Below are 17,287 nucleotides of genomic sequence, written 5' to 3'. Positions count from 1 at the left end.
CTCCTGCCCTCTGGACTCCAACCCCTGTGGTCCTCCTTCTCCCCATCATGGGTCTTCTGTGCCTCCCCCTTACCACCTGTCCGCTTTTCCAGGGTCACCCAGGTCTCATCGGACTCATCGGCCCCCCTGGGGAGCAGGGGGAGAAGGGTGATCGCGGGCTTCCTGGTCCTCAGGGCTCCACCGGGCAAAAGGGAGAGACGGTGAGTGCAGGGCGTGGTGCTGGGAGGTCTGGGCAGATGAAGGGTGGGGATTCAGGGGGCGTGCTGCGGGCGGGGTGGGGGTGGGCAGCGGGGCGGGGAGGAGGACGCACTTGAACCAGGCCCCCCCTTCTAGGGCATTCCGGGAGCATCTGGCCCCATTGGTCCTGGAGGGCCCCCCGGCCTCCCTGTGAGTATCCCATCTGTTCCTCCCCTCAATCCTCTAAACCCCGAGGCCCCCATAATCCCCCTGGTTTCCACGGCAACCGCCAGCCTAACACGCAGAGGCCCCCGTGTCCCCCATATGTTCCTGCACCTGCAGAGTTTCCAACCTGTCCTTCCAGAGCCTCCTGGGTGTCCCCTTGTCTCCCCCGCCTGCCCCTCCTGGGTGGCCTCAGGGTCCTGTGGACTCGTGACCTCGCCTCTGCAGTTCTCCATGTCCTGACCCTCCCCTGAGGTGACCGCCTCTTTCTCGTGCCTCATTTCACAGGGACCTGCTGGCCCCAAAGGAGCCAAAGGAGCCACAGTGAGTGACCCCCAGCAGCTCTGACCGCCCCCCTCCACACTGAACTTGACACTGTCTCTCCAGGACAAACATCCCACCCATCCCCTCATCCCCAGCCCTTGACCGATTTCATCCTCTGTAACATTAATCGCCTACTTGACCTCTTGACCCCTCCATGACCTCATTGCCTCCTTTGGCAGGGCCCGGCCGGACCTAAGGGAGAGAAGGGCGTCCAGGGCCCTCCGGGACACCCGGTGAGTCACGAGGCAGGGCCCGCGTTTCTGTTGGCCCCTCTCTGTCTGGGTATTTCTCCGCGTCTCCCTCACCTTGACCTCATCTCTCACCCAGGGACCCCCTGGAGAGGTGATCCAGCCCCTGCCCATCCAGATGCCCAAGAAGACGCGGCGCTCAGTGGACGGAAGCCGCCTGATGCAGGAAGATGAAGCTGTGCCAACTGGGGGTGCCCCGGGTAGTCCTGGGGGCCTGGAGGAGATCTTTGGCTCCCTGGACTCCCTGCGGGAGGAGATCGAGCAAATGAGGCGGCCCATGGGGACCCAGGACAGCCCTGCTCGCACCTGCCAGGACCTGAAGCTCTGCCACCCAGAGCTGCCTGACGGTCAGTGCTAGCCTCAGGAGCTTGGCTTGTGAACCACAGCACCGATGTGAACAAGGAGCATGGATGTCGGGGAGGCCTGGAGAAGCTGTCGGGGAGGCCTGGGGAAGCTGTCGGGGAGGCCTGGGGAAGCTGTCGGGGAGGCCTGGGGAAGCTGTCGGGGTGGGGATGAGGTGGGGGGCCAGCTTGGGGCGGCAGCTCTTACCAACCAGATAAGAAGCATTTCAATATTTAGCAACTGGTGTGATGGCTCAGTGGGTAAAGAATCTGCCTGCAAGGCAGGAGATACAGGAGACACAGGTTTGATCCCTGGGTCAGGAAGATCCCCTGGAGGAAGAAACGGCAGCCCACTCCAGTATTCTTGCCTGAAGAATCCCACGGACAGAGGAGCCTGGCAGGCTGCAGTCCAAGGAAGGGAAAGAGCAGGACAGGACTGAGTGACTGATCACAGACACGCAAAATAGCTCATTCGGTCGTGGGCTACTGTTAGAAAGGGTTTTTAAAGAGCTGCCCAGGCGGTAGTGATAGAGAATCTGCCTGCCAATTCAGGAGACGCAACAGATGCAGGTTCAGTTCCTGGGTTGGGAGGATCCCTTGTAGTGGGAAATGGTAGCCCACTCCAGTATTCTCGCCTGGAAAATTCCACAGACAGAGGAACCTGGTAGGCTACAGTCCACGGGGTAGCACAGAGTCAGACACGACTGAGTGCGCACGTGTGCGCGCACACACATGCACACATACACACACGCGCACGCACACGCGCACACACACACGCACACATACACGCGCGCGCGCGCACACACGCACACACGCACACACACGGTCCTCCCAGGGTCGTCAGCTCACCGTCTGCCCAGTGTCTACAGGAACAGATAAACATACACCCGTGGACAACATGCTGGCATTCACACACACAGACACGTGTGCAAGCCTGTGACCACACATTGTACCAGGGTGGGGGTGTCAGCGCTCCTACCAACTCCAGCTGCCAGCCTGGGGTGCTGCCCGGGGGAGGGGTGGCAGCTGCGGGAAGGGGCATAAAGTGACGAGGGAGACTGAAGTGAGGCGGGCTATGCCTGGGGGACAGGGCGGGTGGGGGCGGCCGGTGGGAGCCGCAGATGGACGTGTGGGGCAGAGAGCCTCTTGCGTACAAGGCCGAGGCGCCCTGACCGTCCCCCCTCACTTGACAGGAGAGTACTGGGTCGACCCCAACCAAGGATGTGCTCGGGATGCCTTCCGGGTTTTCTGCAACTTTACGGCTGGAGGGGAAACCTGTGTGACGCCCAGGGACGATGTCACTCAGGTGAGAGCTGGCCCCTGGCCGCCCTGACCCTGTGCAGTCCCCCTCTGGGTCTAGAGGCTCCTGGATTTCTGACGTCCCCTGGCCTTTGACCCCGTGGAGCCGGCTGACGCTTCTGTTCCTTCTCGGCAGTCTCCTGCTGCTAACTTCGTCTCCTGCCCCTGACCACCTGCAGCAAAACTTTGCCCTCTGTTTGACCCCTGCCCCCTATTTCTCCCCCGGCCCTTCCCCATTCACTCCGCTCTCGTGACCCTGGCCCCGGCCCTGCCTGTGACCGCAGCCCCCCTCTCCCCCAGTTCTCCTACGTGGACTCCGAGGGCGCCCCAGTGGGCGTGGTGCAGCTCACCTTCCTGCGCCTGCTCAGCGTCTCAGCCCGCCAGAACATCTCCTACCCGTGCTCTGGGGAGGCCCAGGACAGCCCCCTGAAGCTCCGGGGGGCCAACGAGGACGAGCTGAGCCCGGAGACCAGCCCCTACATCAAGGAGATCCGGGACGGCTGCCAGGTGGGCACCAGGGAGAGCTGGATGGGGGTGGGCCCGGACTCAGGCTGGAGGGGCAGGGGCGCTGGGCTGAGCAGGAGGAAGCCTGCTTCTGGTGTCGGGAAGGGCAGGAAGGCTGGGCAGTGGAGGACGGATTCACTCAAAGCCCGGCATGCAGGCTCGTAAGCATATTTACATGTTTTCCCCTTTGCACACATGGGGCTGTTAACACTGCTCACTCCCCAGGGAGGACACCCCCAATCTGTACACGCGTCTCCAGAGTTGCCTGGAGAGGGTCACACAGGTACACACACGTGCGGAATCATGTTGGCTGTCATCACACACAGCCGCAAACACAGGTACACACATCCCTGTGGAGTCACACGAGCTCGCACAAACCACTACAGACGGATAATCTCAAAAACAAACCCACAGCTGTCCAGATTGGCTCAAGAGCGCACGCACATGTGTGTACACACACACACACACACACACACACACACACACACACAACTTTCCCAGCTTTCCCAGTCCTGACTCTCTGGAAGAAACTTTAGAAAGGAAATGTAGCACAGTTTGAACTCGTGACGCAGATGAGGGGATCATGGCGGCGCTCAAAGGAGCAGGGGCCTGGGCCTGCGGTTGGGTGGCCCAGGCTCCCGCTTGCCTTTCCCACGCTCACTCCTCTTGCTCTTGTGTCTCTCCCCCTCCTCAAGACCCAGCAAGGCCGGACGGTGCTGGAGGTTCGCACGCCTGTACTGGAGCAGCTGCCGGTGCTGGACGCCTCCTTCTCAGAACTGGGGGCCCCTCCGAGGCGGGGCGGGGTGCTGCTGGGGCCTGTCTGCTTCATGGGCTAGGACCTTCTCCTCCATCTGACCCTGTCCGCCGACACCAGGCCCACCTGGAGTCCCACAGCGTGGGACTGTGCCACCTCGAAGGAGGGCTTCTCACCATCTGGGGGCCTCCAGCCAGGGCACTGAGAGTCCCCCATCAGGGGCAAAGCAGGGGAGGGGCGCCCCGGGCCTCGCGGCCCTCCCCCCTGGAGCCTGGGCCCTGCTCGACAGCCGAGACCCTTATTTAAAATTTACCTCCCAGTCACCCCAAACACGTGGAAGAGAAGAGAAAGGACACTGTGTATTTTGTATTTAAAAGTAATTATATTAATTATTTAAAGCGTGGAAAACAAAATGACAAAAAAGATAAAGAGAGAAATGCCAACAAAAATCAGCGGACTTTGGAGACGGGGCTCTCCAGGGGCGAGCCCCAGCACCCTCCTCCTTGCCTCAGGGCTTTCCTCAGTGACTGTGGGGGGCTGGGGGCCGACCCCCGCCTCCCTCACACCCACCTGCAGCACCCACTGTGAACGCTGGAATACACGGTCTCCTTTGTCTCAGGGCTCTGCCTCTCTCTGCCCAGGTGGGGCTCGCTCATCTCTACCTACTGGGTGTCTGGCTCCCTGACCTGCCTGCCTGCTGTCTTTCTCTCAGTCTGGGGTCTTGCAGGAACGCCTGTTACTTGGGGACCCGGCTACTCCCCCAGGGGAGACGTGGAATAGTGAGGGGTGTGTGCAGGGCCAGTGGTCAGCAGATGCTTGAAATATTGAGATTCTTCCACATTAGTTGGGAAACCACGGTGGCCCTGAGTCCCTTGAGCATCCCACCAACATCCTGGCCAGCCCCATCCTTGCCCTGGATACCCCCACCCTTCCTGATCCTTCAGTTATCATGCGATCTGGATGGAAGGGACTCCCAGGACCTCGTCCAGCACTATGATCTGCGTCCACTCTGACTGGTGGTTAAAAAATGTGATTGTCTCCTCCTGGGGTGTATGTGCCTGCTGCTTGTGTTGTTATTTCAATCCTCACCGGACCCCCCTCCCACCACGCCCCTTACTCCTGGCTGAGCTGTTATCAGAAATGGATGGCTTAATCCGTTTCCTGGAGGACTTGTCCTGTTGAGGTGCTAGGATGCAGAGAGAGTTGATAACAGACCACCTAGCGACATCAGGTGGGAGCCCAGGGTTCTGTGTGACCCTGGTGCCTGAGCGGTTCAGAGTGAGGGCGCCTGACCCTCCCTGGTTTTAACGGACACCCCTTCCAGACCTTTAGGACCCTCGAGGCTGGAAGGGGCCTTAGATGCCTGGTCTGAGCTCCTTGCGAATGAGGAGACCGAGGCTGACTTTCACGATGGCGTTTACTGCCCCTGCCTTTGGTGCAGGCTTGCCTGCCCCGTCATTAATAGCCAGGGCTGCGGCCGGGGCTCCCCAGGCTCGTGGGTATCAGCGTTCACGTTCCTCCAGGCTTCCTGCCATGGCAAGACGCACAGGGCTCGGCTGGAGTCTCCTCCGACTCCGGGCCGCCCCCCAGCGCCGGCGCCCTACCCCCACCATCCCGAGGCTTGTTCAGCAGCTCCGAGCCTTCCGGGCCAGGTGTCCCCTCTGCTCAGGGCTGGCCGCATCGCTGAGCATCCCTGGCGGCTCCCGGGCTGCGCATCCCGCCTCCCGCCCGTCTGGGCAGGAGACGAACGCTTCCGGGACCTCCGGGTCGCGAGGCCACTTTCCTCGCCCGATGTCCGGCTGCAGGCGCGGGAGGGGCACGCGTGTACGAGCCTCTGCACGTGTGCGCGCGTCTTGGCTTCCAGTCCGCAGACCCCAGGGAGCCGGCGGTAGAGGGGCTGCCTTGCACCCCCGAGCCGGAGTTCCGGGAGGCAGCGCCCTCGCTCCTCCTCCCGGGGATCCCCGACGACGCCGCCTGGACCGCGTCCCCGCCCCCGAGGACAGAGCCCGGATCCCTGAAACCCTGCAGTGCCGGAGCTGGCTCGGTCTCAGCCCCAGGGCGCCCCGCCATGCAGAAGCCCAGCCTCGCCGCGGCGGCGGGCGCGCGGGAAAACCGGGCTCAGGTGTAGACCCCTTTCGGCGCGGGCGCCCGGGAGGCGCGCGTCTCTGCTTCTGCTGCCCCCTGGTGCCAGCGCCCAGGGCGCCCCCGCGCGCAAGCGCAGCGATTCCGAGCCCCCAAAACACCCCTGCCCGCCGCCCCTCCGGAGTCACCAGCAGAGCTCTCACTCCCACAGCACAAGGGCGGAAGCCCTTGAACGCCGTCTGTTTGGGGTCAGGCGATGGATGTGGTTTCTGGGATCACCCACGCTCTCGTCTCCATCTCAACGGCTTCAGACGTCCTTCTCTCCCCGCCCCCCCGAACCCCAGGCCTCGGCTGAAGAGACGATTAGACCTAAATAGACACTCCCCACGCTGCCCGCCCGCACCCACTCCCAGCCAAGCCGGGGCCAGAGCCGAGGTTTCTCCAGAGCTTTCTCTGCAGCTGGAGCCAAACCGCAGAGGTCGCCCTCGGAGCACAAAGGGGAGTGTCCCCAAAGGTCACTTTTGGTCAGATGCTCTGAGCTCAGAGGGCTTTTCTCCGAGGAAACAAAGCCATGTATTTACTCCAATAACATTTATACACGGCGGTTAGGTCCCCAGGCCAATCCACAAAAGCCTATTTTAACTAGTATGCCAAGCAACCCCGTATAACAGTTTTATGAGCGATTCCGTGCCAAGCTGCAGGCGAGGACGCCAGGACCACAGTTCTCTGCTTGCGGTGGGGATTCTCGTTCCCCTGCAGCAAGCTGGGGCCTGGCTCTAAGAAAGGATGAGGGGAGTTCAAGGGCAGGGCTCAGAGGTGGAAGTTTCGGGGTGGGGCTGGGCATGGGTGGGGCTGGGCATGGGTGGGGCAAGTGTTCCGGCATCTGGACACGTGGGTGCTGGCGGCACCTTCAGTGGCTTGTGGGCGGTGGAGGCTTCTAGATGGGGTGATGAGGAGATATATACGGGGAAACAGAAACCTGGGGAGTGAATTTGGGTTTGGTTGAGTCAGAACCTAAATTCTTGTAGGAGGGCCTGGGTTCTGAAATGTCTTGGCTGCCTCTCAAAAGGGTTTAACTTGAACCTAATAAGGAAGAGGGAGTTACTGATGGCATTTGGAACTGTACGTGCTTTGATGGAGTTGTCTGCAGGCAACTCCCCTCATCCCCCAGGTTGGAGGAGGGTGTGAGGGTTCCAGACACAGGCACACAGCCAACAGCAGGTTGGCAGGCTTAGGAAGGGGGGACTTGGAGTAGGGAAGTCAGTAAGACTATATAGTATGAATGCTGGGGATGGGTCCTCTAGTCTGCCACACTTTGGACTGCTTCTTAGCCTTAAGCTGATATTTGTGGCATCTGTGAAAGTGAAAGTCGCTCAGTCATGTCCAACTCTGTGACCCCATGGACTATACAGTCCATGGAATTCTCCAGGCCAGAATACTGGAGTGGGCAGCCTTTCCCTTCTCCAGGGGATCTTCCCAACCCAGGGATCGAACCCAGGTCTTGCACATTGCAGGCAGATTCTTTACTACCAGCTGATCCACAGGGAAGCCCAAGAACACTAGAGTGGGTAGCCTATCCCTTCTCCAGGGGATCTTCCTGACCCAGGAATTGAACTGGGGTCTCCTGCATTGCAGGCAGACTCTTTACTAACTGAGCTACCAGGGGCTTATGGTAAAAGAACAATCTGTAAAATTTGGACCACTTAGATAACTGTACTTGGGAGCACTACATATCCCAGAAGGTTGTGGACTCCCTAACTCTGCTTCTGCTTGGTCATCAAGTCAGCGAGAGATGGCATCACTGGGTGAATTTCTTTGGCTAGAGTATAACACATGTTTTGGTTATAGCTGTCGTGCTTTTGTTAATATCACCGTCAAACATGACGTTGGGCGAAAAAGAAAAGCTGCATTAGCGCTTCCCTGGTGGTCCAGAGTTAAGAATCTGCCTTCCAATGCAAGGGACACCAGTTGGATCTCTGGCCCAGGAAGATCCCACATGCTGTGGAGCAGCTAAGCCCATGCCCCACAACTACTGAGCCCAGTGTGCAGCTACTGAAGCCCTGCACCGAGAGCTGGTGCTCCACAAGAAAAGACCCTGCACCGCACGAGAGGAAGCCCATGGGCAGCAACAAAGACCCCCCACTGCCAAAACAAACAGCTGAATGAAAGAAAAGCTGCCTTAGAAAGCCTGACACCACTTAGTGGTGGAAATAACCAGTTCCACCTGTTATGTTTTTAAAGATTGATTTTATGGCTATTGCAAATACTTTGAAGATACTAAGTCTCCTACCTGGCAGATGAGGATGCAACATGGAATACTGGAAAGCATAACAGTTGCTGAATGGTCTTATTGATTAATTACCACAAAGAAATCTACACCGGGTCCTTTCTCAAATCCTTTGAGATGGCACCAAGCTCAATAGATGCACACAGACCCACACAGCAGCATCTGAGATTCATTCTCCATCCCGTCAGCCGCAGTTTCAGGGCTCACAGACCCTCCCTTGCTCTTTACTGACAAGCACTGTGGAGGGTGTCTTGCTGACAAGGCACCAAGTGAGGTGTGATTACCGCGCAGATAAACTGCCGAGAGAGACATTCGTCAGGGTTCTGCCTTGGGACTGTATCTGATGACTGAGGGTGATATATACATCCAGAGCTCCGTTTTATATTTCCATGAGTTACTCTTGTTCTGTTTTCATTGTGAACCAGAGATGCTGTATATATTGGTTCGGATTGACTGAGCTGTGAGAAGCAGAAAACCCTGAGAACAATTGTGATTTCACTAAGACAAACTTTCATTTCTCTCTTGCGTTGAAGCCTGGAGCTGATATGGTGTTTAACTGTGTCAGAGATTCAGACTTTTCCCATCTTGTTGCAGTAGCCTCAACGTTGTTCTTACCTCTCAGGTCCAATCTGACTGCTGGAGTTCCAGCTTTCATGTTTGCCTTCCATCAGCAGGAAAGAGGAAGCAGAAAGAAGGATCCAAGACCACCTTCTAGAAGCTGCACACAGCAGTTCTGCTTACAATGCACTGGCCAGAACTCACACGTGGCCACAGGTAATGGGAAGGAGGATGGAAAACTAGGACTCATTCTCCAAGTCTATGAGTCCAAATAACATGGAAATTTCTATCAGGGAATTGTGGGTTTAAAGATATGGGGGGACAATTCTCTGCATGCCCTGTCTCTAAATAATTTCTTGAGAAAATCTAGAAAGGGAGGACTGTGCGGTGGCTACTTTTACCAATGAAGCAGTCCCACAGTTAACACATCTATGTAGAATCTAGAAAAATGGTATAGATGATCTTCTTTGCAAAAGAGAAATAGAGACACAGACAGAGAGAACAAACATATGGACATTAAGGGGAAAAGGGAGGGGTGGGACAAACTGGGAGACTGGGATGGACATAAGTATACTATTAATACTATGGATAAAATAGGGAAGTATTGAGAACCTCCTGTGGATCACAGGGAACTCTCCTCAGTGCTCTGTGGTGACCTAAAGGGGAAGGAAATCCAAAAATAGGTGTTATATGTATACGTATAGCTGTTTCACTTTGTAGAGACTAGCACAACATTGTAAAACAACTATACGCTCATAAAATCTAGTTAAAAAAAAAAGAATTTTAAAAAAGCGGTCCCGCAACTTCCTTAAAAATCAACTGTTTAATAGTTTATTTTTGCCTCCATGGGAGGGGGTTCCAATGTAACCTACCATGAGTGGTGGCCTAAAAACCAGCAGCTTTAAGCAATGCATTAAGCAGAAATTTAAATATAAATAGGCTGTTCAGGAATCCTGTTTTGCTGGCAAACCTCCCTCTAGGGATTGCTTACAGTTCTGCAGCCTGTTATAGGCACCTACAGCATGTCACAGACTCTGCCATGAGTTAACTCTACTGGTGTGCTTGCCTCTGAGTGTCCGAGAAGGTCACTGACTTTGTTGGAGTACCAGTGGAATAGCTATAGTATGTATCATCTCAAGATGATTTTATTTTATTTTTAATTTATTTCTGTTTATTTCTGGCTGTGCTGGGCCTTCGTTGCTTTGCAGCACAGGCTCAGTAGTTGTGGTGCATGGGCTTAGTTGCCCTGTGGCATGCGAGATCTTCCTGGAGTAGGGATGGAACCCGTGTCCCCTGCATTGGTAGGCTGACAACGTACTACCAGGGAAGTCCTCAAGATGATTTTAATCAGAAATGTCAGCGAATTTTCAGAGACCCGTGCTATACAGTTATGTGTTCAGTACCCGTCTGTAAACTCCAGTGGTCTACATACCTGTTTGGCTGCTAGAGCAGTGCTGTCCAGTAGATCCTTCTGTGATGACAGATATATTCTACATCTCTGCAATCCAGTACGGTGGCCACTAGCCGCATGTGGCTATCAAGCACTTGAAAGAACAGGTTAGTGCACCTAAAGAATTTTATTTTTAGTTTTATGAAATTTTAATTAATCTCAATGGCCGCATGTAGCTAGAGGCTACCATATCAGACAGCATAGCCCTAAGGCATCTTACTGTTTACAGATCCGTATCAGCACTGAAACATGTCTATTACCATATGTGAAACGGATGACCAGTGCAAGTTCGATGCATGAAGCAGGGCACTCAAAGCCAGTGCTCTGGGATAACCCAGAGGGGTGGGATGGGGAGGGACGTGGGAGGGGGTTTCGGGATGGGGGGCACATGTAGACCCGTGGATGATTCATGTCAGTGCTTGGCAAAAACCACTACAATATTGTAATTAGCCTCCAATTCAAATAAATAAATAAAATTTTAAAAATCCACATGAATTTGGATGCATTTTTAGTAATATGATGAAGAGATCCCAGTTTAATACAGATGTGGGAGATTCAGATTTCAGAATTCAAACAGGCCAATTAATTTCTGCTCTTCTTTTTGGGGGTAGGGAATTTCAAGGGCCTGATCTTAGGCAAAATTTTCTTCCCCCAAAATTTACTGAAGATTTTGTGGTTTTATGGTGCATTCTCTTTTCATAATAAAATCAATAGGGGAAGACAGAGTTTTGGGGTGCAGTTAAAAAAAAAACAGGTTTACTGAGATATCATTTACATATAACCATTTCATGCTTTTTAACTATCCTGTCCTGTAAGTTTTGACAAGCATATTCATTGTGTAATCGTCACCTCTATCAAAATAAAGGCTATGTCTACCACCCCATAAAGGTCCTCACAGACATAATTGTTCTCAAGTCACCCCTGGCTAATGGGTCATAAATTTAATGAACACTTTTAATCCTTGCACTGGGTTTAGGTCATCTCTTTAACTTCTGCTTATTGGATTGAGCCTCAGGGTGAAAATATCTCCTGCGGTCCTATCTCGAATGTGATTTGCTGGGGCAGTTGAGGGAAAACAAGCTGGTGCTGGGCATAGTTCATTGGTTTCGAGAAGAGTATCAGCCAGATGAGTGCCTACATGCTAGTCAAGGGTTGATTGAGAGAGATCTTTCACTAAGGAAATAACACCAGGTACAGTGCTAACCACATTTTACTTTTAAATAATTAGATGAGTGAAATATATGAAAAGTACTTAGGGACTTCCCTGGTGGTCCAGGCTAAGATTTCAAATTCCCAATAACTGGGGCCTGAGTTCAAGCCCTAGTCAGGGAACTAGACCCCATATGCTACAGCTGAAGATCCTGCATGCTATTGGGAAGATCCCTTGGAAGAGGAAATGGCAACCCACTCCAGTATTCTTGCTGGAAAATCCCATGGACAGAGGAGCCTGGCAGGCTGTGTATAGTCCATGGGATCCGAAAGAGTCGGACACAACAGAGCAACCGAGCATGCACGCTGCAACTAAGACCTGGCAGAGCCAAATAAATGAATAAAATAAATACGTTTTAAAAAGTACTTAGAACAGTCCCTGGCGTCTAGTAAGCATGATTTAAGAATTACCTATTTAAAAAAGAGAATTTGCTATTATTCTTTTAAAAAATGCGATAGTTGATTTGTAATATTGTATTTGTTTCGAGTGTACAACAAAGGGATTCCGTTATATATATTTTTCAGGTTAAATTGTATTATAGATTATTACAAGATATTGAATATAACTCCATGAGCTATACAGTAAATCCTTCTTGCTTATCTACTTTATGAATAGTAGTTTGTATCTGTTAATTCCCTTCTCCTAATTTGTCCCTCCCTCCCCGCTCCCCTTTGGGAACCATAGATTTGTTTTTATGTCTGTGGGTCTGTTTTGCATATAGATTCATCTATATTATTTTTGGATTCCACATAGAAGTGTTATCATATAGTATGTGTCTTTCTCTGACATCACTAGGTATAATATTCTCTAAGTCCGTCCACGTTGCTGCAAATGGCAATATTTCATTCTTTTTTTATTGTTTAATTAAAAACTTATTTTACTTTCTAAGCATTTAAAATTGAAGTATAGTTGGTTTACAGTGTTGTGTTAATTTCTACAGTACAGCACAGTGACTCAGTTATTATATATATATATATTATTTTTATATTCTCTTCCATTATAGTTTATTCCAGGATATTAAATGTAGTTCCATGTGCTATAAAGTAGGACCTTGTTGTCCAACAATTCATTCTTTTTTTTCTTATCACTGAGTAATATTAATAATTGGGGTTCCCAGGTGGCTCAATGGTAAAGAATCTGCCTGCCAGTGCAGAAGATTCCTGGGAAGGGAAGATCCCCTGGAGGAGGGCGTGGCAATCCACTCCAGTATTCTTGCCTGGAGAATCCCATGGACAGAAGAGCCTAGCCGGCTACAGTCCATGGGGGTCACAAAAGAGTCAGACACGACTTAGCAACTCAACAACAATATTAAGAATTAGCTATTGCTGGAGACACTCACAGAAAAGTCTAGGTCAGTATCCTGTAGGGTCACTGCTCCTTTCTCCTGGGTCCTGGTGCACACAAGTTGCTGTTTGTACCCTCCAAGAGTCTATTTCTCAGTCCTGTGTAAATTCTGGCAGCTCTATGGTGGAGTTAATGGTGACCTCCTCCAAGAGGGCTTATGCCATACCCAGGTCTGCTGCTCCCAGAGCCCCTGCCCCTGCGGCAGTCCACTGCTGATCCGGACCTCCTCAGGAGATGCTCAGACACAGTTCTGTCTCAGTCTCTGTGGGGTCCCTGGGTCCTGGTACCAGACCACCTGACTTGCCTCTTGAGAAATCTGTTTGCAGGTCAGGAAGCAACAGTTAGAACTGGACATGGAACAATAGCCTGGTTCCAAATAGGAAAAGGAGTATGTCAAGGCTGTATATTGTCACCCTGCTTACTTAACTCATATGCAGAGTACATCATGAGAAACGCTGGGCTGGAGGAAGCACAAGCTGAAATCAAGATTGCCTAGAGAAATATCAATAACCTCAGATATGCAGATGACATCACCTTATGGCAGAAAGCAAAGAACTAAAGAGCCTCTTGATGAAAGTGAAAGAGGAGAGTGAAAAAGTTGGCTTAAAGCTCAACATTCAGAAAACTAAGATCATGGCATTTGGTCCCATCACTTTATGGGCAATAGATGGGGAAACAGTGGAAAGAGTGGCAGACTTTATTGTCTTGGGCTCCAAAATCACTGCAGATGGTGACTGCAGCCATGAAATTGAAAGACGTTTATTCCTTGGAAGAAAAGTTATGACCAACCTAGACAGCATATTAAAAAGCAGAGACATTGCTTTGCCAACAAAGGTCTGTCTAGTCAAGGCTATGGTTTTTCCAGTAGTCATGTATGGATGTGAGAGTTGGACTATAAAGAAAGCTGAGTGCCGAATTGATGCTTTTGAACTGTGGTGTTGAAGAAGACTCTTGAGAGTCTCTTGGACTGCAAGGAGATCCAACCAGTCCATTCTAAAGGAAATCAGTCCTGAATATTCATTGGAGGGACTGATGTTGAAGCTGAAACTCCAATACTTTGGCCACCTGATGCGAAGAACTGACTCATTTGAAAGGACCCTGATGATGGGAAAGATTGAAGGTGGGAGGAGAAGGGGACGACAGAGGATGAGATGGTTAGATGGCATCACCAACTCAATGGACATGGGTTTGGGTGGACTCCGGGAGCTGGTGATGGACAGGGAGGCCTGGCGTGCTGCAGTCCATGGGGTCGCAAAGAGTCGGACAGGACTGAACTGAACTGATTGCTGGAGAAGGATAAATTGGGTGATTGGGATTGACATATACACACTACTGTAATAAAATAGACGACTAATAAGAACGTATTGAATAGTACAGGGAACTTTTACTCAAGACTCTGAAATAGGCTGCATGGGAAAAGAATCTAAAAAGAGAAAAGAATGGATATATTCACTCACTTCATTGTAAACCTGAAACTAAGTCTTAGCAACCCCATAGATGATACAGTCCATGGAATTCTCCAGGCCAGAATACTAGAGTGGGTAGCCTTTCCCTTCTCCCAGGGGATCTTCCCAACCCAGGGATCGAACCCGGGTCTCCTGCATTGCAGGCAGATTCTTTACCAGCTGAGCCACAAGGGAAGCCCGAAAATACTGGAGACGGTAGCCTATCCCTTCTCCAGGGCATCTTCCGGACCCAGGAATCGAACTTCGGTCTCCTGCATTTCGGGCAGATTCTTTACCAACTGAGCTATCAGGGAAACCCCATGAAACTAACACAACGTTGTACATCAACTGTATTTCAATAAAAATTTTTAAAAGAATTAACTGTTATTCTTAATATTGCTAGAATTCACAATTAACTTCCAAGATTCACGTGTATTTTGACTGAACAAAATGAGATGTTTAAGAGTTCTGTTTGGGACTTTCCTGGGAGTTCAGTGGTTAAGACTCCACATTCCAGTGCAGGGGGCGTGGTTTGATCCCTCATCAGGGAATGAAGAATTAAGATCCCACATGCCGGGAGCGGGGAGGGGGGATCTTAAGGTACGGCAAAAAAAAAAAAAAAAAAAAAGAGAGAGTGTGTTGGTGGGATGGATTACTTCAAGTTTCTCCAACTATTTTGTCATAATTGTTTTTTGCATACTCTTCTAGAGACCTGGCCCTATTTCTTATTGACATGTTTTTGTGGGAACGTAGAATTCCAAGGGTTCAAAGTGGAAGCTTTTCTATTTCCCAAAATTGCAGTAATATATTCAAAGAACATACGCAGGGACAGGTGAAATCACCATAGAAACATTTGGTCTCTCTGTAACCCCATTGGATGTCATCACAACCTATCCCTTTAGATTCTTTCTCCTTCAGACGCCCCAACCATCAAAATAGCCCTCTTATTATATCCCTTTAGATTCTTTCTCCTTCAGACGCCCCAACCATCAAAATAGCCCTCTTATTAGATTAGGTTTCCTAATTAAAAGTTGCTGTTGATCGTGTATCTAAAAGTTCCTAGAATTTTGCAATATTGTCCTTTTCCCAACGTTTATTAATAGAGTGTAGTGTTTCCAGCGGAGAATGCAATGGCAACCCACTCCAGTACTCTTGCCTGGAAAATCCCATGGACGGAGGAGCCTGGTAGGCTGCAGTCCATCGGGTTGCTAGGAGTTGGAGACAACTGAGCAACTTCACTTTCACTTTTCACTTTCATGCTTTGGAGAAGGAAATAGCAACCCACTCCAGTGTTCTTGCCTGGAGAATCCCAGGGACGGGGGAGCCTGGTGGGCTCCGTCTGTGGGGTCACACAGAGTCGGACACGACTGAAGTGACTTAGCAGCAGCAGCAGCAGCAGTGCTTCCAGACAGAACTAACCCTGTTACACACAGATCCGGAGGGAATGACATCGGAGTCATTTGTGCATTCTGGGAGAGGGTCTGGCTTGATCTTCAGGGCGAAGTTTTTTAGACTCAGAAGGTGACTCCGAGGAGGTGTGTGGAGATGCTCCCTTCCCGTATGTGCTGTGTTCTCAAAGTTGGTGAGCTTTTTGTCTTGGTAATTCCCTTTGGCTTCATTCCCAGCATTTTCCAACTACATGAGGGTTTGCCAAGATTCCTTCTATGGCTGTAGCTTCTGTATCTGCCAGAACTGGACTGTTCCTTCATCTCTTTTGTAAACATATGAAGTTGCTAGTGGGCCTCTTCGGTTTTTGAGATTTTGCTCTCCCCATATCTAATGATCCAGTGACCAGAGAAGACTTTATCTCTACCTTCCCTGGCTTACTCAAATGCTTTTTCATTTTTCAGTTTTCTAGCAACTTATCTTACAGATCGTCCTGCTTCCATTAAAGGCTACAAGAGAAGGCCCTCATTTATTTGTTTGTTTTATTTATATTTTTTGGCTGTGCTGTGTGGGATCTTAGTTCCCTGACTGGGGGTTGAAGACACAGCCTCAGCAGTGAAAGTGCCAAGTCCTAACCACTGGACCACCATGGAATTCCAAGAGGGCCTATGTTTTTTTTAGAGAATGATTGTAAACTCAACTCTGCCCGTCCAATATGGTAGTCACTAGTCACATGTGGCTATAATAATTAAATTTGACTAATTTAGAATTAAATGAAAAATTGAACCCACTTGTCGCACCAGCCACTGGCATTTTCAGTACTCAGGAGTAGTGGCTGGCAGGACCCTGCCGGGCAGCTCAGATGCAAACACTCCCATCAGGAAAGCTCTACTGGGCAGTGCTGCTGACGATTCCACTCGCTTTATGGATACGAGGACTCTGCTTACATAGACCTTCTTCTTTCCAAAGTTGATTTTGAAGGGTTGGCTTCTGTTGGTATGTTTCTTTATATGCAATTATTTAAAAATATAAATAGAGACTTCCCTGGCGATCTAGTGGTTAAGACTCCATGCTTCCAAATGCAGGGAGTGCAGGTTCAATCCCTGGTCAGGAAACTAAGATTCCCACATATCATGCTGCCAAAAAAAAAAAAAAAAAGATTAAAAAAGTATAAATATTGGAAAGAGCAATGATTAGCATATTTCCATGGGGGCTGTCAAAGGCACAGCCAAACCACAGAAGTGCTGGTGCTGCCAAAGCCTCTACATTTGGTTACATTTATTCTAACTTTTATACGTCTAACCTTTCCATTGTGAATGGAGGATTACTCCAACAAATTGTGCACAAATCCCTTGGTTTCTTGTTCCAAGTTTAAATTCCACCATTGGCCACTAGGGGGCGATGGTAGCCTACTGAATATTCTCTAAAGACCATGTAAAATCAGATTCTTGGCAATGGATAATTTTGCCTTTTCTCTCAAAAATCTTAGACTATTTCTTATAAAAATTACAAGTATCCCACAGTGTTGTCTTTTTTTAAGTTTTATGTTCATTTATGTTTAAAATTTTATTTTAATTGCAGTATACTTGATTTACAATATTGTGTCAATTTCTGCTATACAGCAGAGTGACTTAATTATACACATAGAGACATTCT

General features: G+C 50.5%; 1 protein-coding gene across 5 annotated transcripts in view; it reads left to right on the top strand.

Annotated features, from left to right (window-relative positions):
- Window positions 1-4,922, top strand: part of COL11A2 (collagen type XI alpha 2 chain) — a 29,784-nt gene extending 24,862 nt beyond the window's left edge. For all 5 annotated transcript variants that reach the window (XM_070777810.1, XM_070777809.1, XM_070777813.1 and 2 more), the window contains 8 exons: window positions 93-200; window positions 334-387; window positions 688-723; window positions 903-956; window positions 1,051-1,318; window positions 2,506-2,618; window positions 2,912-3,118; window positions 3,811-4,922. In XM_070777810.1, coding sequence (XP_070633911.1) covers window positions 93-200; window positions 334-387; window positions 688-723; window positions 903-956; window positions 1,051-1,318; window positions 2,506-2,618; window positions 2,912-3,118; window positions 3,811-3,951 — 981 coding nt within the window. In that variant the 3' untranslated portion in view covers window positions 3,952-4,922. The remainder of the gene's footprint in view (window positions 1-92; window positions 201-333; window positions 388-687; window positions 724-902; window positions 957-1,050; window positions 1,319-2,505; window positions 2,619-2,911; window positions 3,119-3,810) is intronic.
- Window positions 4,923-17,287: the final 12,365 nt, after the last annotated feature.

The sequence above is a fragment of the Bos indicus genome, chromosome 23 (genome assembly GCF_029378745.1).
Source record: "Bos indicus isolate NIAB-ARS_2022 breed Sahiwal x Tharparkar chromosome 23, NIAB-ARS_B.indTharparkar_mat_pri_1.0, whole genome shotgun sequence".
In the NCBI taxonomy this organism is placed as follows: Eukaryota; Metazoa; Chordata; class Mammalia; order Artiodactyla; family Bovidae; genus Bos; species Bos indicus.
Note: the sequence above shows the minus strand (reverse complement) of the source record. Positions and strands in the feature narration are given on the sequence as shown.